Source organism: Rhinoraja longicauda, chromosome 33 (genome assembly GCF_053455715.1).
Source record: "Rhinoraja longicauda isolate Sanriku21f chromosome 33, sRhiLon1.1, whole genome shotgun sequence".
Taxonomy (NCBI): domain Eukaryota; kingdom Metazoa; phylum Chordata; class Chondrichthyes; order Rajiformes; family Arhynchobatidae; genus Rhinoraja; species Rhinoraja longicauda.
In genome coordinates this window covers 18544571-18566995 of record NC_135985.1, presented here as the reverse complement: position 1 = coordinate 18566995, position 22425 = coordinate 18544571, and the positions used below count along the sequence as shown (strand labels likewise).

The 22425-nt window shown below is 40.4% G+C and overlaps 1 protein-coding gene across 3 annotated transcripts in view; it reads right to left on the bottom strand.

Moving 5' to 3' along the window:
- The window catches only part of map2k5 (mitogen-activated protein kinase kinase 5), a 239605-nt gene that overhangs the window by 16498 nt on the left and 200682 nt on the right, over positions 1-22425 (bottom strand). For all 3 annotated transcript variants that reach the window (XM_078427570.1, XM_078427571.1, XM_078427572.1), the window contains one exon: positions 19763-19808. In XM_078427570.1, coding sequence (XP_078283696.1) covers positions 19763-19808 — 46 coding nt within the window. The remainder of the gene's footprint in view (positions 1-19762; positions 19809-22425) is intronic.

Below are 22425 nucleotides of genomic sequence, written 5' to 3'. Positions count from 1 at the left end.
CTATGGTCTTTCCTTCTTTTCCCCTCTCCCGTCGGGTAGAAGATACAAAAGCTAGAAACCACAAACCACCAGACTCAGAAACAGTTTCTTCCTCTCTGCTATCAGATTACTGACCGGTTAGGGGTAGCTCCGATCTTCCAACCTACTTTTATTGTGGATGTAACATTTTTCCTCTGTAACTGCAACCACAAGAAATTACAATGTAGTGAAGCTATATTCTGCACTGTGGTATCTTTCTCTTTACACTACCTGTAATGGCTTGGGTTGTACTTAGTATAGTATGATCTGATTTAGCTGGTTAGTACACAAACTAAAGCTTTTCACTGCACCTGCATACATGACAACAATAAACCAATGCAATACCAAAGCCGAATAACTTTCTCAGTTGGTGTGAGTACGATGGGTTAAATGTTCATGCACTGCTCTAAATTTCTCAGATTCAATGATTTATTTCAAACATAAAAGACATTTAAAAACCCACAGTCCCACCCCAAAGGTAAAGTATGGTTTTTATCCTCCTTTCTTGACGGCCAAACCCACCCAAAGGAAAATCAAACGGTGTACAACAAACAGAGAAAATACACGTCTTTTGGAAGTATAATTTTGAAAGTGCAAGATGTAATTTGACACAATATGTTTTTAATAACACTAAAATGTTCCTGGATAAGATTAAAAACATATGGAAGAGAAAGTCTATAATAAAAATGACACCATACTTGAAAAATGAAGTGTTGCCACATTCCTTCTTAACAAATTCATCCCCAAATGATCACCAAGTCTTAAAAGGTTACAACCTCAAGCTGAAACGCTAGATTTAAGAGCAGGGATTAGCTATTTTGTAACCTCTCTCACAAAAATGATGGCATGCAGATTGCAATTTTCAACCGTTACAGCTTAAGTGGACTTTAATCAAGTAAAGATCTTTTTTTGGTATCTGTTTTTTTTTCCCTCTTTCAGTATTCATTGTCGCTTGTAATGCAATAGTTTTAAAGACATTAACAGCCTGCGAGAATCACTTTGTTACATTATGTCTAAATAGTGTTGGCCGAATCTGTCTAGGAGAGGAAACATGACTAATCCGGATCTCACCTGATATCCTGGGTATACTTCTCAGCGAAGGTCAATGGTTGCAATTAGAAGCAGAGTCACTGCCTGATTTATCCAGTCTACTCTACAAATTATTGAGGCAAAGTGTTGTCCAATTGGGATCAGTTAACTTAAACACAGTCCAGATGTCAAACCAGGGAAATCTTGAACTGTATAGTTCAGATTACATTGGGAAATAGAACATTGGGTTGTCCACCCAAAACTCATTTGAAAGTGTTATCACCATAGTTTTGACAATTTGATCGGTTTTCTATCTCAAATCAAATCATCTTCAGGTTCAAAAACAGGAAATTATGCTTAATACTAAAAATATATAGGCCAAAAAATTAAAATGGGCCAAAAAAAACTGAATCAGCTTAGGCTCAAGCTAGGTATTCTTATACTATAACAATTTTATTGTAATATATGCAAATTACGTGAGACTTGTGCTAAGATATATAAGGGAATGCAAAATGTATTTTGTGGCATGCATTTTGCATTCCAGAATGATTTGAAGTAGAAGGCAATGATTCAATTTGTGCGTAGGCCTTGACAAATACATGCTAAGTGATTCTTCTGCAGTAGAGAATGAAGAATTTGGAGCCACCTTAGTTTTACAAAATGTTGCTAAAATGAGATAAATTCATCAAACTTCAGTTTGCAACTTTTAAAAAACATCTTTCAGAATTTCAGGATGCTCCCAAAGTACATCACACGAGATAATTTTGAAATATAATCAGTTGTAATGCAATGAACTGTCAGCCTTTTATTTAATCACACCAAGATCTTGCAACAGTCTAGATAAGTGGTCAGGCAGTCAATTTCTCTGCAACATTGGCTGAAGGGATAAATATTGATCAGGATTTGAGAGAACTCTGCTGCTGGTTCATAAATGAAATAAAGGGATTTATGTGGAAGGGCAGGCAGAGTCCAGTTTTACATCTCATCTACATGGCAGCACTACTTGTATTGAAGCACTATCTCCGTTTTCAACGTAATCATCAACTTTGAGGAGCCAAATAAATATGTTGATGGAATTAGTTTTTTAATATCATTTTAGTGAAATTTTGAAGAGAGAGTATGTGGTTTAAAAGTCCAATTTAGGTCATGTGGCTTGGTGGAAGGGGTCAGATGGTGGTAGAGTATGGTTATTATTCGGATTGGAAGCTTGTGCACAATAGTGAATGGTGCTGATCTGTGGTAACGATTCTGATGACGATGTGCTTGGCATGGTCAGTACGTTTGCGATGACACCAGATTTCCGTGTACAGTTGTTGGTGAAGAAGGTTGACAACAGGATCTCAATGAACTGGGGAAATGTGCCAAGGAATGGAGATTGAATATAATTCGGACAAGTACGAGGTATTGCTTTTGGTACGCTAAATCAGAGCAGGACTTACATAGTAAATGGCAGAGCCCTGGAATGTTATTGAAACTGGGAGACCTAGGATTATAGATACATCGTTCCCTGAAACTGGAAACACAGGTAGACAGGTTGATGAAGAAGATATCTAGCACACTTGCCTTAATTGGTCATGGCATTGAATACAGGAATTGGGACATCATGTTGCAACTGTATAATTTGTTGGTGAGATCAAATATGGAGTATTGTGCATAGTTCGAGTTGCCCAGCTGTAGGAAAAATGTCATTAGCTGAAAAGGGTGCAAAAAAGATTCACAAGGATGTCATTAGGACTGGAGGACTTGAGTTACAAAAAGAGTCTGGATAGGTGGGTAGGTTAGAGAGTCTGGATAGGTTTTCCCTAGAGTATAGGAGGCTGAGGGTTAACCTTGAAGAAGTTTATTAAATCTTGAGGGGCTTTCACTAAGTGGATGGTCACTGTGCTTTTCCCAGGGTGGGGGAGTTTAGAACTAGAGGACATGGATTTAAGATGAGAGAAGAAAAGGGGGCCTGACAGACAGGTTTTTCACTTGAAGGGTGGTGGGTATATGCATTGAGATACCTGAGGAGACTGTAGAGATGGGTATAATTACAATGTTTAAGTCATTTGAATGGGCACATGGTTTGTAAAGACATCGGGGGATATGGGTCAAACATACGGCTGGCTTGGAAAGACACCTCAATCAGCATGGACCCAAGGGCCTCTTTCCATGCTCTGTGTCTCTCGGAGTGTGCGACTTAAAGTAAATTGGCCTTTCACTTATCCAAGTACAATATAATTCATTTGCCCAAAGTTGGAAGGCATAATCATCCTTCTTTAATAAAATATTATATCCTCGCGTGCAGATCAGCGAAATAAGGGTCTACTAGCATGAAACAATAGTTAATCTTCACATCAACATTGTTCAAAGCAGAAGACGTAATGTTTCTTTACTAAAGTGTTAAAGCTTGAAAATTAGTCCAAATTATTTCTTAGAAGGAATCTGAGAATTATTTCTTAGAAGGAAAAGAAGGAATTAGAGAGGGACCGATCCAACTGTCTTGTTATGCTAGTACATGATCATAGATCTCATTACCTGATGCAACACTAGTCAATAAAGTCAATATTGCTACAATGACAGATATAACTCTCATGTGTTTTGGATTAATTTGGATATGAAAGTGAGAAAAAAACATATCAGTCTGGGTTTATGTGGCTGATCTCTGTCCAGACACAAACTATGGTCAGCATAGCTTCAAATTCAGCTATGAATTCTTGGTTTGACTGCCAGCATCAGTGGCTAGATTGATCTTTAAATGGATACCCAAGAATGAACTATAATTTCAGGATGGTAAGAGGAGAAAGCTGCTGGAAAGCAGATGGCTAAATATGAAGCAGGACCCCTAAAAACATTGTTCTGTACAAGAGTATGAATGCACAGTGGTCACCTAAATGTCCTCAGCAGAAAAATCAATTAAAAAATAGATTATATTTCTGATAACACAGACCAAATATAGAACGTAGAACATAGAACATTACAGCACAAGAACAGGTCCTTTGGCCAAGAATGTCTGCTAAACATGATGCCAAAACCATCACATCAACCTGCACATAACCCATATCCTTCCATTCCCTGCATATCCATATGCCTATCCAGATGTTTTTTAAATGCCACTAACATATCTGCTTCAACCATCACTCGCTGGCACTGCCAACCACTGGAAGTGAGTTCCAGACACTCACCATCCTGTGTGCAAAAAAACAAGCCCCATGCATATCCTTTGAACTTCACTCCTCTCACCTTAAAGCTATGCCCTCTAGTATTTGATTTTTACATCCTGGGAAAATGATTCTGACTGTCTACCTTATCTATACCTCCCATAATTTTACATACATCTATCAGGTCTCCCTGCAACCTCACGCATTCCAGAGAAAACAATCCAAATAATCCAATCTAAAATAGTAGAAAGAACACTTGGTTAACTCGTAAGTATTCTTAAGCATATACGCATGAAGCTTCGCTGTGGAATTTATGAGTTTTTAGAATGAGTTACTACAACTCATCATGGACCATCAGACAATTGGTCGAGTAGCACATTGGGGGGGGGGGGGAAGAAATGTCGGCGTTTCGGGTCAACAACGCAGGGTTTTGACTAGAAATGTCAACAATTCTTTTCCCCCCAACAGGTGTTGCGTGACCTGCTGAGTTCCTCCAGTAGATTGTATGTCCCAGAATCCAGCGTCTGTGGCCTCTTTATCTTTTCATCATGGACTGTTCAGTATTTACAGAAGCAAACCCTTAGATTCTAAAAATGTTGTGTCTGATCAAATAAGATGTTCCTATTCATAAACAGCAGAATCTGCATATTTATTTGATGCCTCTGCCAGGAAATCATTTTGAGATGTAGAATCTCCTGCCATTTCAATCCACAAGTTTATAATTGAAATAACGATCCAACCTCAGCCATTATATTTTCAAGAAACAATCCATGTTTCGTCTGACAGGGATTGAGAATAAACAGAATGCTATGGAGCTTTGATTTATTGTAATCTTGAAAAACAGCCTGGTAGGTTAAACACAAGGGATACTGTCCTTTAAAAGAAAAGACAAAGTCCAGAATTGTAGCTTAAGCCTCAAGGCAAAAATGAACGTCAATTATTGGAACCAAGGAATGAGACTGGGATTACAGCTATGGTAAAGATTAGGTTTAGGTCTAAATCGCCCAAAAGGGAAAAAGGTGGTGCAAAGGTACCTGACCAAAATGAAGTGCTCCAACTCAGAGAAAATGATAAGTTGCTCTAAACATATAGCAGCAAGCACCAATGTTGAAAATGTACTGGAGTTTGCGGCCTAGTACATGGAACTGAACTGAAGCGGATCACTTTTCTAATGATTTTAATTGACATAAAATGGCTGGGAAATTATAAAATCTATTTACATTGAATAAGAAATTTTGTGTTTATTCCTTCGGAAAGACCAGGGGCCATAATTTAATACCAAACATTTATAATTCTACTCCATTTCAAATAATTGATTCTATTGCCCAAACTTTGCATTCTAACTTCATGACAATGATGATCTAAATATTTGTAAGGAGGTGAACAACAAAGAAATTTGGCTGGATATACAGAACAGGAGATGCTGGTTTACAAAAAAAGATGTGCTTTGCATGAGAGATTTATTTTACAAGGATCAGGTATAGGAACCCTGCATGATTCTTTCCCTCCCCACCTAGTGACTAAGGATAATTATCATGCTTGGTAGAAACAAGAAACTGCAAATGCTAGTTTACAAAATAAAAAGACACAAAGTGCTGGAGTAACTCAGTGGGTCAGGCAGCATCTCTGGAGAACATGTTTTGGGTCAGGACCATTCTTCAAAATAAATTCCCCTTTTTGTGGCACTTCCATAAATGTTTAAATTGGAATCCTTTGTCTATTTAAGAACTCACAGAACAAAAATTGCTAGCACACTAGGCCTGAGAAGCAAAATAGGTACAAACCGGATCAAATATTACTAGGGCATGATGATCTATATAATGGTAGCTCAGTATATTTATAAGGGGCTAGTAGTTTTCATCTTTCATATTTGAGAGAATTATTCCTGTCCTTTTCCCATGACCTTCTAATGTATTCTCTGCAACGTTTCACCATCACCTCGTTGACTGTGATCTCTATTCCTCCTAAGCCCGATAGCACTGCCATGAAACCCACCACATGCTCATTTCAATCCCCCTCTTCCTGAGTTCTAAACAAATAGTTTCACCTTCTAACCCTTCAGAGGATAGGTGACAATACCTCCTCCACAATAATTCTCAACACCGGTGCCCCGCAAGGACGCGTTCTCAGTCCCCAACTATACTACTTATACACTCATGACTGCATGGCCAAATTCAGCTCTAACTCCATCAACAAATTTGCAAATGCCAACCCTGTGGAGACACCTCTGAAGAAGGGTCTCGACCCGAAACGTCACCCATTCCTTCTCTCCAGAGATGCTGCCTGTCCCACTGAGTTACTACAGCTTTTTGCGTCTATCTTCAGTTTAAACCAGCATCTGCAGTTCCTTCTTACACACTGAAAATACTAAAAGCAGATACTTTTAAAAGTAGTTTGTGGATGCAACACTGCAATGGTTTTGAGACTATAGGTGGTTAAGGAACACATTACGTGAACCATTGAATACAGTGTTATGCGTCCATGCAGTCACCAGGCACATTCACTTTATTGCACGTCAAAGCTGTTTACTCAAGCAAACTAAAGCAATGACCTCTTAATTGATGATTTTTACAGCTGCCCTGTAGCCATTCTGATAATCCATGTAGTGAATTGGACTTTATAAATCTTTATGTTCTGGCCCTGCCCTTGATTCTAGTGCAAAGTGTGATACTAGCACAACCACTGTTATTCATCCTGCCCTCAGGGTAAGTAAATCTATCCTGCTGAATCTTTCTGGCCCCAAACCCGTGATCCTTGGCCAACAAATGCTTTTCCTGTACAATCTGACCAACATTGAATGGGGCCATACCCTTAAAAGTAGTAAATTGGCCCTGTTTTGTTAACCCTCCAAATGGCACGAATGTCACTTGTTTATTTCCCTATAAAAGCATACCGGCAACATTCACTTCACCAGTGAAGGCCTCATTAGTGAAATGAAATTGTAACTTTATAGTATCTGCTTCTTTTTTGTTTTTGCCACTAGCTTTGGAAATTAATTGCTTCAGAATTCGCTTTATGAAAGTTGAAACACAATTTACCATTTTTTTCAAATAAATATTTCAATGTGTTTATATAGGTTTGTTTGCAAATGGATTCCCACCTCATTGTTAGTATGATTAAAGCTAACCATTAGTTCTTCCAACACCCTAGGGATCGAGTCATTTCTGGTGCATAAGAGGCAAGATTCAGTCATTCAGTAAAGGTCGGGAGGGCAGCAGCAGCAGCAGCAGCAAGGAAGACCGTTGGCTGATAGTAACTAAGTGTGAATTGCAGGTAAAAGTCTGTTTAAAAAAGAGCGCCAAAGGGATGCTGGCAGTCATTCAGTGAAGCGCATACCTCCCAGCTAGTCAGCGGAAGGCAGGATAGGAGTGAGTGCAGGGATTGGCTGATCAATTAAATTAGAAGTCTGGTAAATTGGTCAATTTAATGACTGATATAAACAAGGCTTGCACAAGGGGTGCGGCCCTGTGGAGGGAAGTGCCCTGTGAGAAAAGTGCGAGTCTTTGGCTGCGAGTCTTCGGCTGCGAGTCTTCGGCTGCGAGTCTTCGGCTGCGAGTCTTCGGCTGCGAGTCTTCGGCTGCGAGTCTTCGGCGAGGAGGCTGAGGTGAGGATATGCTTGTTTTTGAGCCTGATTTGTTTTTTGACACTAATGGCGGACAAGTTGGTGCAGTGTGTTTCCTGCTGGATGTGGGAAGGTAGGGACTCAGCTGGAGCTTCTGGGAGCTACACCTGCAAGAACTGTGTCCAGGTGCAGCTCCTGAATGGACGTGTGGTGGAGCTGGAAAAGCAGCTGGATGACCTCGGGGCCATCCGGGAATGCGAGAGTTTCCTGGACAGGACCTACTGCGAGGCTGTCATGCCAAGGGTCCAGGTCGAGCGAAGGTGGGAGACCGTTTCAAAGGGGAGTGAACGTGGACTACAGGAGACCCCGTACACCCTCTTGGGAGCTGTTGGGGCAGAAGACGCTTCCAGTCCGAGCGGCGGACAGGTTGCTGGCTCTAATCCAGGCAAGGAGACTCGACCGGGGAGACCGCAGTCAGGAAGAGCCATAGTAGTGGGTGAATCCATTGTCTGAGGTACGGACAGTAGATTCTGTGGCGGCAGGCGGGACATGAGGATGGTCTGTTGCCTCCCTGGTGCCAGGGTTCAAGACGTCACGGACAGGCTTCAGAACATCCTAGCGAGGGAAGGCGATCAACCGGAAACAGTTGTGCACGTGGGCACGAACGACGTCGGGAGGAAGGAGATACTGCAACGTGAGTTTAGAGAGTTAGGAAGAAGACTGAGAAGTAGGATGTCGAGGATGGTTATCTCTGGATTGTTACCTGTACCTCGTGCTGGTGAGGGCAGGAACAGAGAGATTGGGGATATGAATGTATGGCTGAGGGGCTGGTGCAGGGAGCAGGGATTTAGATTTCTAGACCACTGGGATCTCTTTTGGGGTAGTGGTGACCTGTACAAAAGGGACAGGTTACACCTTAACAGCAGGGGGACCAACATTCTGGCAGGCAGGTTTGCTAGTGCTACACGTGTGGGTTTAAACTAAGTAGTGGGGGGGAGGGGTTGACAAATTGGGAATATGAAGATGGAGTTAAAGGGGAAGCGAATACAGGAGAAATTGCAAAGGACTCTTGAATAAATGGGAAGGAAAGTTCTAGATGGGATAAGAGAGTAAGATCAGGGCCAATGGTGACTGGTGTGAGAGGGGAGGTGAATACCGAAGTTAAAGTGTTGTATTTAAATGCGCAAAGTATAAAAATTAAAGTGGATGAGCTTGAGGCTCAGTTAGACATTGGCAAGTATGATGTTGTGGGAATTACAGAGACATGGCTACAAGAGGACCAGGGCTGGGAACTGAATATTCAGGGATACACAACGTATAGAAAAGACAGACAGGTGGGTCGCTCTGCTGGTGAGGAATGATATTCACTCCCTTGCAAGGGGTGACATAGAATTAGGAGATTAGAATCAGTATGGATAGAAATGAGGAATTGTAAGGGTAAAAAGACCCTAATGGGAGTTATCTACAGGCCCCCAAACAGTAGCCTCGACATAGGGTGCAAGTTGAATCAAGAGCTAAAATTAGCATGTTGCAAATGTAATGCTACGGTGGTTATGAGAGATTTCAACATGCAGGTAGACTGGGAAAATCAGGGTTGGTACTGGACCCCAGGAAAGGGAGTTTGTGGAGTGCCTCGAGATGGATTCTCAGAACAGCTTGTACTGGAGCCTACCAGGGAGAAGGCAATTTTGGATTTAGTGTTGTGTAATCAACCTGATCTAATAAGGGAACTCAAGGTAAAAGAGCCATTAGGAGGCAGTGATCACAATATGATAAGTTTTACTGTACAAATTGAGAGGGAGAAGGGAAAATCGGAAGTGTCAGTATTACAGTATAGCAAAGGGGATTACAGAGGCATGAGGCATGAGCTGGCTAGATTTGACAGGAAGGAGGCCCTAGCAAGGAAGACGGTGGAACAGCAATGGCAGATATTCCTGGGAATAATGCAGAAGCTGCAGGATCAATTTATCCCAAAGAGGAGGAAAGATTCTAAGGGGAGTAAGAGGCACCCGTGGCTGACAAGGGAAGTCAAGGACAGCATAAAAATAAAAGAGAAGAAGTACAACATAGCAAAGAAGAGTGGGAAGCCAGAGGATTGGGACTCTTAAAGCGCAACAGAAGATAACTAAAAAGGCAATACGGGGAGAAAAGATGAGGTACGAGGGTAAGCTAGCCAATAATATAAAGGAGGATAGTAAAAGCTTTTTTAGGTATGTGAAGAGGAAAAAAATAGTCAAGGCAAATGTGGGTCCCTTGAAGACAGAAGCAGGGGAATTTATTATGGGGAACAAGGAAATGGCAGACGAGTTGAACACCGCGGTACTTTGGATCTGTCTTCACTAAGGAAGATACAAACAATCTCCCAGATGTTCTAGTGGCCAGAGATCTTAGGGTGACGGAGGAACTGAAGGAAATTCACATTAGGCAGGAAATGGTGTTGGGTAGACTGATGGGACTGAAGGCTGATAAATCCCCAGAGCCTGATGGACTGCATCCCAGGGTACTTAAGGAGGTGGCTCTAGAAATCATGGACGCATTGGTGATCATTTTCCAATGTTCTATAGATTCAGGATCAGTTCCTGTGGATTGGAGGGTAGCTAATGTTATCCCACTTTTTAAGAAAGGAGGGAGAGAGAAGACTGGAAATTATAGACCAGTTAGTCTGACATCAGTGGTGGGGAAGATGCTGGAGTCAATTATAAAAGACGAAATTGCGGAGCATTTGGATAGCAGTAATAGGATCGTTCCGAGTCAGCATGGATTTACGAAGGGGAAATCATGCTTGACTAATCTTCTGGAATTTTTTGAGGATGTAACTAGGAAAATTGACAGAGGAGAGCCGGTGGATGTAGTGTACCTTGACTTTCAGAAAGCCTTCGACAAGGTCCCACATAGGAGATTAGTGGGCAAAATTAGAGCACATGGTATTGGAGGTAGGGTACTGACATGGATAGAAAATTGGTTGCCAGACAGAAAGCAAAGAGTGGGGTTAAATGGGTCCCTTTCAGAATGGCAGGCAGTGACTAGTGGGGTACCGCAAGGCTCGGTGCTGGGACCGCAGTTATTTGCAATATACATTAATGACTTGGATGAAGGGATTAAAAGTACCATTAGCAAATTTGCAGATGATACAAAGCTGGGTGGCAGTGTGAACTGTGAGGAAGATGCTATGAGGTTGCAGGGTGACTTGGACAGGTTGTGTGAGTGGGTGGATGTATGGCAGATGCAGTTTAATGTGGATAAGTGTGAGGTTATCCACTTTGGTGGTAAGAATAGGAAGGCAGATTATTATCTGAATGGTGTCAAGTTAGGAAAAGGGGACGTACAACGAGATCTGGGTGTCCTAGTGCATCAGTCACTGAAAGGAAGCATGCAGGTACAGCAGGCAGTGAAGAAAGCCAATGGAATGTTGGCCTTCATAACAAGAGGAGTTGAGTATAGGAGCAAAGAGGTCCTTCTGCAGTTGTACAGGGCCCTAGTGAGACCGCACCTGGAGTACTGTATGCAGTTTTGGTCTCCAAATTTGAGGAAGGATATTCTTACTATTGAGGGCGTGCAGCGTAGGTTTACTAGGTTAATTCCTGGAATGGCGGGACTGTCATATGTTGAAAGACTGGAGCGACTAGGCTTGTATACACTGGAATTTAGAAGTATAAGAAAATAACTGCAGATGCTGATACAAATCGAAGGTATTTATTCACAAAATGCTGGAGTAACTCAGCAGGTCAGGCAGCATCTCGGGAGAGAAGGAACGGGTGACGGAAGAAGGGTCTCGACCCGAAACGTCACCCATTCCTTCTCTCCCGAGATACTGCCCGACCTGCTGAGTTACTCCAGCATTTTGTGAATAAATACCTGGAATTTAGAAGGATGAGAGGGGATCTTATCGAACCATATAAGATTATTAAGGGGTTGGACACGTTAGAGGCAGGAAACATGTTCCCAATGTTGGGGGAGAACAGAACCAGGGGGCCACAGTTTAAGAATGAGGGTTAGGCCATTTAGAACGGAGATGAGGAAAAACTTTTTCAGTCAGAGTTGTAAATCTGTGGAATTCTCTGCCTCAGAAGGCAGTGGAGGCCAATTCTCTGAATGCATTTAAGAGAGAGCTAGATAGAGCTCTTAAGGATAGCGGAGTCAGGGGGTATGGGGAGAAGGCGGGAACAGGGTACTGATTGAGAATGATCAGCCATGATCACAAATGGTGGTGCTGGCTCGAAGGGCCGAATGGCCTACTCCTGCACCTATTGTCTAAGATCATAAATCGATAGCAGAGTGGAATATTTAAACGTGACCAAAGGGAGATATGTAGTGACAAAGATTTCCTTTTTTTCCCCCCAAACTGAAATCAATTACCTGAAAATTGCTAATTCTCAGTTTTGCCATCAACAGTATTAACCCTGAGAGTTTTCAATTAAAGTCTTTACCAGCATATTCTGGTGGTAAATATAATTAGATGCAGTCATTTCAATTCTGGTGCCTAGTTTCAATACTGTTGTTACACAGATCGGAAACTCTGTTTGAACTTACAAATACATTTGAACAAATTTTACCACAGGACACTTCTCGACAGTTCTCCTGCCCTCAACACTGTTCAGTGATAAACCCATTTTTGCACGTGAATCATAAAGCAAACTGAATTGAAATATCAAATCTTTTATCTTTAAAAGATGTTGAATGATGCTATATAATCTTTGCATTTTCTGTTTTGGGTAGATTCAATCAAGCTCCTAGAGATAAACTGGTAAACTTACTCGTATCAAGCCAGAGCTTGTCAGAAAAGGAAAAGACCAATACTCAGAATGCTCTTCCGAGACTGAGGCTGAAACACGTTGGAGCAGGTCTCATACCAACATAGACCACGTCATGCATTCATCCTATCATAGCTGTGATATTCTTGGAAACAGCTTTTCCATTCATCCATTTTCCCTGGTTCCCATAGCACTGTAATTGATTCCTTTTTAATGTGCTACTTAATACTTCTCTCACCATCCATTCAGGAAGTGGACTCTGGGTCACAACAATAATAAATGTTTTTTTGTGTCATATCAGTGCCTAACACCTTAAATCTGTTTCCCTAAGATGTCAACATATTCTCACTGAAAAATGGTTCATAACTTATTCTATAAAAACTTGGCAAAACATCAAATGCCCACTTTATTCTTTAATGAGTGATCCAGATTTTAGAGAAATCCATAGAAATATTTTATTACTCATGCCATTGTAATGGCGGAGCATGCTTTACATTATTGTTTTGTTATAGGTGGTCAGTGGTTGGATGTGAACCATTCCTCAATATAACCATCTTACACATAAAGTGTGACAAATTTTATTGAAGATCCTAAATTAAAGTTTCAATTACAAGTTAGTATAAGGTACTAACAAGTGTTGTGCATCGATATTCACCAAGGAGAAGCTCATAAAGGATAATGAGATCAGTATGGGGTAGGCTTGGACATTTTGAGACCAAGAAGGTAGTGGTGTTGGATCTCTTAAAGGACATAAGGTGACTAAGTCTCAAAGGCCTGAAGGATCTAGGCCAGGTTATTGAGAGGGGCAAGAAAGGAAATTTCTGAAGCACTGACAAAGACCTTTGCATTCCCTCCAGTCACAGTAAAGGTCCTGGAGGTCTGGAGAGCAGCTAATGTCGATCCTTCGGTTAAGAAGGGAAACAGGGATAATGCAGGAAATTATAGGCTGGTGAGCATCACATCAGTGGCAGTGAAGCTATTGGAGAGGATTCTTAGAGATAGGATTTATTCACGTGTAAGAAGGAACTGCATATACTGGTTTAAACCGGAGAAGACACAAAAGGTTGGAGTAACTCAGCGGGACAGACAGCATCTCTGGAGAGAAGGAATGGGTGCCATTTTGGGTCGAGACCCTTCTTCAGACTGGTTAGGGATAAGGGAAACGAGAGATATAGACGATGATGTAGAGAGATAAAGAACAATGCTTGAAAGATATGCAAAAAAGTAACAACGATAAAGGAAACTGACCATCATTAGCTGTTTGTTGGGTGAAAACGAGAAGCTAGTACGACTTGGGTGGTGGAGGGATAGAGAGAGAGAGGGAATGCCGGGGCTACCTGAAGTTAGAGAAATCAATCTTCATACCACTGGGCTGTAAGCTGCCCAAGCAAAATATAAGATGCTGTTCCTCCAATTTGCATTTAGACTCACTCTGACAATGGAGGAGACCTACGATAGAAAGGTCTGTGTGGGAATGAGAAGGAGAATTAAAGTGTTTAGCAACGGAGAGATCAGGTTAATGTACAGAGGGGTCGGCATCCAGGTCATAAGCTCCCTGAGTAGCAACATGGGAAATTCAGCACGTCTGTCATAAGTCTTGCCAATTTGTATACATTCACCATAGAAAGCATCCTATTCTGATGCATCATAGCTTCGGATGGCAGCAGCTCTGCCCAAGACCACAAGAAATTGCAGTGTTGTGAACGCAGCCCAGTCCATCAAACAAAACCAGCATTCTCCACCCATTAACTCCATCTCTACTTCACGATGCCTTGGGGAAACAGCCAACATAATCAAGGACCACTCACACCCGGCAATTCTCTCAGCTCTCCACTCCCGTTGGGCAGAAGATATAAACGTTTGAAAGTTTCTCTGCTATTATCAGACTCTTGATTGAGCCTCTCATATGCTAGGAATACATTCCCGACCTTCTAATCTACCTTGTTGCGGACTGTGTACTTTTTTAATCTGCACTTTCTCTGGAGCAGTAACACTGTATTCTGCACTTCGCTTTTGCATTACCTGTTGTACTCGTGTGTATGGTAGATTTGCCTGAGCTCACAAAAATAAAGGATTTTCTCTATTTCGCATGACAATAATAAACCAATACCAATACACGTTGAATAGTAAAGAAATGTATGTTTGCATTCATTGCTCGGGGCATTGAGTTTAACAATCAGGAAGTCTTGTGTCAGCTTCTAAAACTTTGGTTAGGCTGCATTTGGAGCACAATATGTAGTTCTTGTTGCTCCATTATAGGAAGGATGCGGAAGATTTGGAGAGGGTGCAGAAGAGATTTACCAAGCTGCTACCTGGATTAGAGGACATTAGCTACAAGGAGAGGTTGGACAAACTTGGGTAGTTTTCTCTGGAGGCTGAGGGGAGAATAAAATTATGAGAGACAGATATGGCAGAGAGTCAGAATCCTTTTACAAATCATGGAAACGTCAAATGGACAACATAGCTTTAAGGTGAGAGGGCTACATTTTAAGATGTATGGAGGGTTTTTTTTAATACAGAAGGTGGTAGGTGCTTAGAAAACTGTTTATGGAAGCAGGTACAATAGTGGCTTTTGAGAGGCTTTTAAATAAGCATGTGGACGTGTAGAGAATGGAGGGATATGGATCATGTGGAGGAATTAGTTTAATTTGGCATCATGTTTCATTTTGCACATCTATCGGGGAAAAGATAGTTTCATCAAATGCATGTAATTCATACTAATTCTTCAGCCAATAATGATCGAAATAGTTCGGATGATGCATTAAATGTGCCAATTCTAATAAAACATATTCACATGTTTTTTAAGGAGCATAGTTTACTTTTGGGCCATTATTTAGGATAAACTAATTAATATATTAATAGTAAACCAACCCACAATCCACAAACCAACCTCATCCAGCTGTGGTTTCTTACATTTACATACAGATAGACTGGTCTATGTTTTTAATATGAATGCAGTGAGTATTCTGTTGCAGCACAACTGCACCCAGCAGAATAGGAATTGAATCAGCGTGAGATAATCAAATGTCTGTGATAAAGTATTAGCCGGCACATTGATCCAAACATAAGATGTAGGCTTTCCCTGTGACCTAATTCTGTTTTGTGCACAGATTCATTAAATAGCAGTCAGTTTCTGAGAGCTTTTAGAAAATACAATAAAAATACCTGAGTGTCTGATACATTGAGTTCAGAATGAATATTTATGTGCAAGTCACCAAGTACACGATAGTTTAGCTGATGAAGATCTGCGATTTGGTGAAATTCAAGACAGGATGGTACGTGGAGATGGTGCCAATTGAAAAAAGATATTAAAGGCGAGTGGACAGTCAAAGGCATATCTTAGGGAGACACAAGGAACTGCAGATGCTGGAATCACGAGCAAAACACAAAAGTGCTGGAGGAAGTCAGTGGGTCTGGCAGCTTTTGTGGAAGGAATGAACAGGCAACATTTCAGGTCAGACCCTTATTCGGATGTGGCCTGAAACACCATCTGTCCATTTCCTCCACAGATGCTGTCTGACCCGCTGAGTTTCCTCTGCACATTGTATTTTGCTTGTATATCTTACCATGATTTTCCGCAGTGTGTGAAGAACGGCAACAATTAAAATGCTGCAAAATTACGTGTACACTTCCAGCCTGTGGAAGCCATATTTACATGAAGTGAAAAATATGTATATCTGTACCTCGAGAATGTTGACTTTTGCAGGTTATAGATCCTTGGGTTCAAGAAGCCTTCCATGTCCTTTACTGAGTGACCATATTAGAGCCCAAATAACAAGTGTGGCGTGGATATTTAACTGCAGAGAGCATCACATCTGAAGTGAACACAGATGTATTAACTAGCAGAGATGACTCGGCTGCAATTAGGAGTGAGAATCCTTTTCACTGCCCCTACATATTGAAGGGCGCAGAGGCCAAACCTAGTATTCTTACAACCAGCCAAGCTGACAGCAGGGTAATTCAAAGCAAGCCATTTGAAACCTCCTGGTCTGTTTGGGTCAGTGAACTTATTACTGAACCTTTGGGAGAGGCGGTTTGCATTATTTGTATCCAGTCCACATCTTCATTCAAAACTATATGAAGAATGGTAAACTTCAAAATCTCATGATTCTAATAATAACACTTTTAATCTTCAGCAAATGCTTTCCTGAAATGTTTTAGTGAGTAGTCATGGCGCTAAACTAACAAACTAAAATGTTTGCATCCTTTCCGGGGGAGTTATGAACTGAATTCAGTAAATTTGTTCAAACAAAAAAAATGATGTGTCTCAAAACCCAACTGATTCACTAATACCTCGGGAAGAAACCCATCATGCTGGCTAATCTATTCCAGATGCGATGCTGGTTTCTCGATGGAACTAATTCTCAATACTCAAAGAGGTCTATCAAATCCTCAAAAGTTCACACAATTGATGATAACCCATCACTTTTCTGCAATAAGGCAAAATTTGTCCACATCCCCCCAAAAAATACTAAGCTTATAAATTGAAGTTATTGGCTCAGATCAGGCCTCAACAAAATCAGAAACTACCTGTAAACTGCACCCATAAAAATCGGTTTTAAAGTTCACCACCACAATGCGGCTTTCATTCTCTGTTTAAAATGGTGTCTTTGATAGCCTATTTAAGCCTATGCCGCTTCCAAAATTTCAAACTCCAATGATAACATTCTCCCCTGAAGGCAAAGATCCAAATTCAGATTAATTAACAATTCCCACTGAAGAACAAACGTACTTGAATTGTATGACAATAGTGTTTTTTTGGGGATTGATTTATTCTATTTCAGAGGTGCAAAAATGCTTCCAAGTTTCATTTCACCAAATGAACAAAATTGCTGAGCACTTATGAGGTCTGATTTATATTTATGCTTCATCTCCCGTTGTAAAGACTGCGTCTATGCTGAAAAAGGGGGCTTTACTGCAGAAATGTAATTAACAAACTCACAGAATGTTGCCACTTAAGATGGTCAGAACTAGTTGTATTTGAATTATAATGGCTGCCTGCCGCTTGATTACAAAGAATGACTTTAAAACAAAAGTGCTTAATACAATAGCAGCTTCAGCTGCCCCAGTGAAGAAACAGTATAAATGAGTCTAACAAAATAACAACAGGAGATAAAGTGAGGAGAGGCACAGTATAATTATTATTTACTAGTTCTGTTGGATGCCACAGATATTCTTAACAGCTTGTTCATTGTCAAATCAACAAACAGTGCTGAATAAATGACCTATTGGGAATTATTCTCTGGCTGCTTTCCTCCCCCTTGCTAGATGTCATTTACAATCAGTGAACGCTGTTTCAAAGCTGACAGCAGCTCCCTGAAAGCCCTCCAGACTCCAATTCTTTACCAGCTACTCTTGAATCTATCTTCAAAATGAACAGCTTATAAAAACGTGTTCTTTGCTTTGTAAAATATTCTTTTCGATTTAGAAATCTCACTGGATCCTAAAAGAAAGATGCTGTGCTTTATCAAATCCTGTGTAATATTTAGATTTTACATGGTGTTAGAAGACAGCACCAAGGCACAGCTACTGGCTCACAGTGCCAGAAAATCAGGTTCAATCCTGTTGTTGGTGTGGAGTTTGCATGGTCTCCCTGTAAATGTGTGGGTTTTGTCTGGGTGCTCTAGTTTCCGTCTACATCCCAAAAATGTATGAATTGAGGTTGATTGGTGACTGTAAATTGTCTTAGGGTGTTGATAAGATCATAAGGAGAATAAAAAAATTGATTAATATAGGAATAGTGACCAATGTCAGCATGGACTCAGTGGAATGAGTCTGCTTCCATACTGCATCTCTCTAATACACATGGAAAAAGTGCACTCATTATGTTGTATTTATTAAAAGGCTCTACGAAAAGCTTGTTTTTTTTTAATAGATTTCACAAGCAGATGACACAAAATCCTCAAAACACTTTAAAAAATATTGTGTTCATTCACACATTTGTGGATTTTGTGTTCAAATTCCTGAGAGAATGATGGACAGCATTCTGGTTATTTGTGGGCAGAGTTATTGTATTTGAATGACTATGCATTTGGTGGTATTTGATAATGAGTGTAAATCTGCGACCCTGTAGTTTAATCAAAAATCATGACCTACCAATGAGTAAACTCAAAAAACTAGGATGAATGGCCAATTTCCAAGGAAGTGTCACCTTTGCCAACCTGCACTCCTGGTGTGCTGAATGCAGCTCCTTTCCCCATTTGTCACAGGGAGCATTTCATATTCTTGCCACACCAATGAACAGTATCGCTGCAGAATGCAACTTTGGTTGCCTGTGTAATATATAACCTTTAGAATCAACTTAATTGTAGAAAAGGCACTGAAAATGCTGTTAATGTTATTTTGAAGGCAACGTTCTGTGCTTTTTATTTTTTGAAGTTTATAGAAATTATTTTCAAGCATTTCAGTGAAGATTGCTATATATTTTTAAACAGCTGAATGTACTCGATAGAATTTATGATTATAAATGCTTTGATTTGTTTTTGACTTGAGGCAGAACAAGTTTGCATGCAGCTGAATATTTTGATTGGAGTTCAAAAAATAAAACATTACTCTTGCTCTCACTAACATTTTACTATTAACAAAGATTATGGATCATGGACAGAGAACAGGTAAACAAAAAATGAAGAAAACAAAAAATAATTTAAAAGCACAAAAGGGCACAGGCACAACATGCAAAGGCATAATGGCAACAAACTTTTCAAGATGTGCTGTGCAATATATTCTAGGTTGAAAAATGGCCAGACACATTTCTGAATGAACAGAATGAGTAATGGACAAAAGCTCAGAAATGTATCAGGTACACCAGACTAGACTATGCCAGCACCTTCCAACTATTGTTACAGAGACAGCCACAGTAGTGTCCAAAAGAATTAGCTTCATAAATCTTGGGGCAGCAATTGCCTAGATGCAGAACTTTTTGCTGTGGAATTATTGTCATGCTTACTGCTGCAGTTGAAAATACTCCTTCCATGTACCATAGTAAAGTGGTAGCCCAGCTCTGATGTGACATATACTGCTTCAAATCAGTGAAAATGTACTCAAAGAGGACATTTGTCTTACATTTTGCATCATGTTTCAGGTAGGAAAATATATGTAAAGTATGAATATATGGAGTCAGATTATTTCATGAGTTATCAAATAAAATTTTGAATCCTGAGAGGATTTGATAGTAAGCTACTATTAATCTAAGCTTCTCTTAGGTCAATGAAATGTGACAATCTTACTTGTACATCAAATTATATGACGTAAGTGTGACTTACCATGAGTTCTTCCGGGGCAGGCCTTTCAGTCGGTAACTTCCTCATGCTATGGTAAACAAACATAACCATTATTTGACAATCCACATGAATTATCAATGACATTCACAATTTTAAAGTAAAATAAAGTTTATTGATCAATATGATTTTTGGATATATGTAAAATGTAACTAAAATCTCTTCTGTATCATGTTGAGAGGGCGGCACGGTGGCGCAGCGGTAGAGTTGCTGCCTTACAGCGAATGCAGCGCCGGAGACTCAGGTTCGATCCTGACTACGGGCGCCGTCTGTACGGAGTTTGTACGTTCTCCCCGTGACCTGCGTGGGTTTTCTCCGAGATCTTCGGTTTCCTCCCACACTCCAAAGACGTACAGGTATGTAGGTTAATTGACTGGGTAAATGTAAAAATTGTCCCTAGTGTGTGTAGGATAATGTTAATGTGCGGGGATCGCTGGGCGGCGCGGACTCGGTGGGCCGAAGGGCCTGTTTCCGCGCTGTATCTCTAAATCTAAAAAAAAAGAGATGTACTTTTGGTATTTAGGGATAGCATTCAGTTATCTCAACTCAAAACCTGAATTAAAGTTGCTGCTTCTCCACCCATTAATTTAAAAAATGTAATTGTCAGTTATTTCTAGTGAAGTTTTCCATTTTCATACTAACCAACCTCTGGTCTTTGCTATTTTGTTCCAAAACAAACAGACACTTGAACAAAACACAAATTTGGTTGTCATCTGTGGTGGAAATAGACAGATGACATTTCAGATGAAGAAGGGTCCCCACCCGAAACATCATGTGTCCATTCTTTCCGCAGATGCTGCCTGACCCATTGAGTCCCTCAACGTTTTGCTGAGAACTCCAGCATATGCAGTTCCTTGCATCTTCTCTGAAAATGCTGGATGCTGTCTTCAATGGAAAAGTAGCTCCTTGGTAATACATCACATTCAGGAGTACTGAAGCTGCTCTTAACAAATTATGAAGAGATTAAAAACAGAACCTGTTCAAAATTCGACCTATTTTGCTCCCTCATGCAGTGCATAAATTCAAATCGAAGCATCTTTATAAATAGCTGCAGGATGGATAGGCAACCGTCAGTATATCTTCATAACCAGCTCCAGTAGGTGCACAAGAAGGTCACCATAATTTTGTCTTTTGTTTTTATATTCTGCCTTGAAATCAATTGGTTATGATGGGGAACTGAAATGCTTGGCAAACTCTTATGATCTTGAACTTTATTATTTTTGTTACACTACAATTTTGTTTAATTATTTTCTAGAACAAGTAAGGAGAGCATGTGTCGAATCAGTTAATGAAATGTCTCAATGATGGATGGCTTAAAAAAAGACCATTTCCAAGTTTTCTTCTACAAAGGCAAGTTTTGTTTTAAAGTCTGAATAATTATAAACATGAGTATTCTCACTCAATGGCTTGGGTGGTCTTACAGAATGACTCTACTTTGATCGTAGGATTGTGTTGTTAGCTAACTAATGATAGGGGTGGGCACGTGTTTTTTTCTTTGCTCACTGTTAGAACATGAGTGAGAGCAGAACAATTTGTCAAGATTCAGATTCCAGACTCATATGGAGGATTCACAGAAAGCTTTTGGCCACCCACAGCAAGATTGAAACTTCCAGAGAAAATTGGAAGGGAGGGAAAATCATACATTAAAAAAAAATTAGGATGGTGACTGCAGAAACCAGGACAGTCCATTCCAAATCTTCCACTCGACCCTGTTGCGGCCCTTGCACTTTTTAAAATCTGCAATTTACTTATAGCTGTAACATTATGTTCTGCACTCTTTTTATTTTCTTCTTTGCATTACCTGATGAACTCATTTATATATGATTTGCCTGCATGGCGCACAAAGGACCATTTCTTACTGTATTTCGGTACCGATGACAATAATAAAAAAGTAATCACTGAATTAGTACAACATTTTGAGAATTTTTCAAAACTTGTGAATAGGCTGCTCAATAGTAAGCTTGATAAAAATGCAACATATTTCCCTCAATCGTCAATTTATTATTATGAAAAACTAATTTGGGATAAAGTGAAATATATTGGCCAGAAGCAACACTTACTCATAAACAACCTCTTCAATGCACAATTCTGATAATTTGCCAGATCCCTGCGCTCTTTCAGTGTGGCATTTGGCTAGCCACCAGGTTTGAAATACCAATCTTCGATATTGTAATCTCAGATTCCCCTCCACATCCCATCCCGTACCCATTCACTTATACCCCTCCAGCCTCATGGTCAAGATCATTAATTCATCAAGCGAGACAAAAAATAATTTAATACAATCTTTCTCCTTATTGATTAAGAAGGGAGATGAGAAGCACCACACTCTTAACAACAGTGTTTATTACTGAAGAAGGGTCCCGACCCGAAATGTCACCTATCCATGTTCTGCAGAGATTCAGGTGATCCACTGAGTTACTTTGTGTTCATTAGTGATTATGAAAGATATTTTTCAATCTGCAGAGTATAGTCATACAGTGTGGAAACACCCCCTTCGGCCCAACTTGCCCACACTGGCCATCTTGTCCCAGCTACACTTAGTTCCACCGGCCTTCTTTTGGCCCATATCCCTCCAAACCCGTCCTATCCATGTACCTATCCAACTGTTTCTTAAATGTTGCCATAGTCTCTGCCTCTTAGTTACCCCT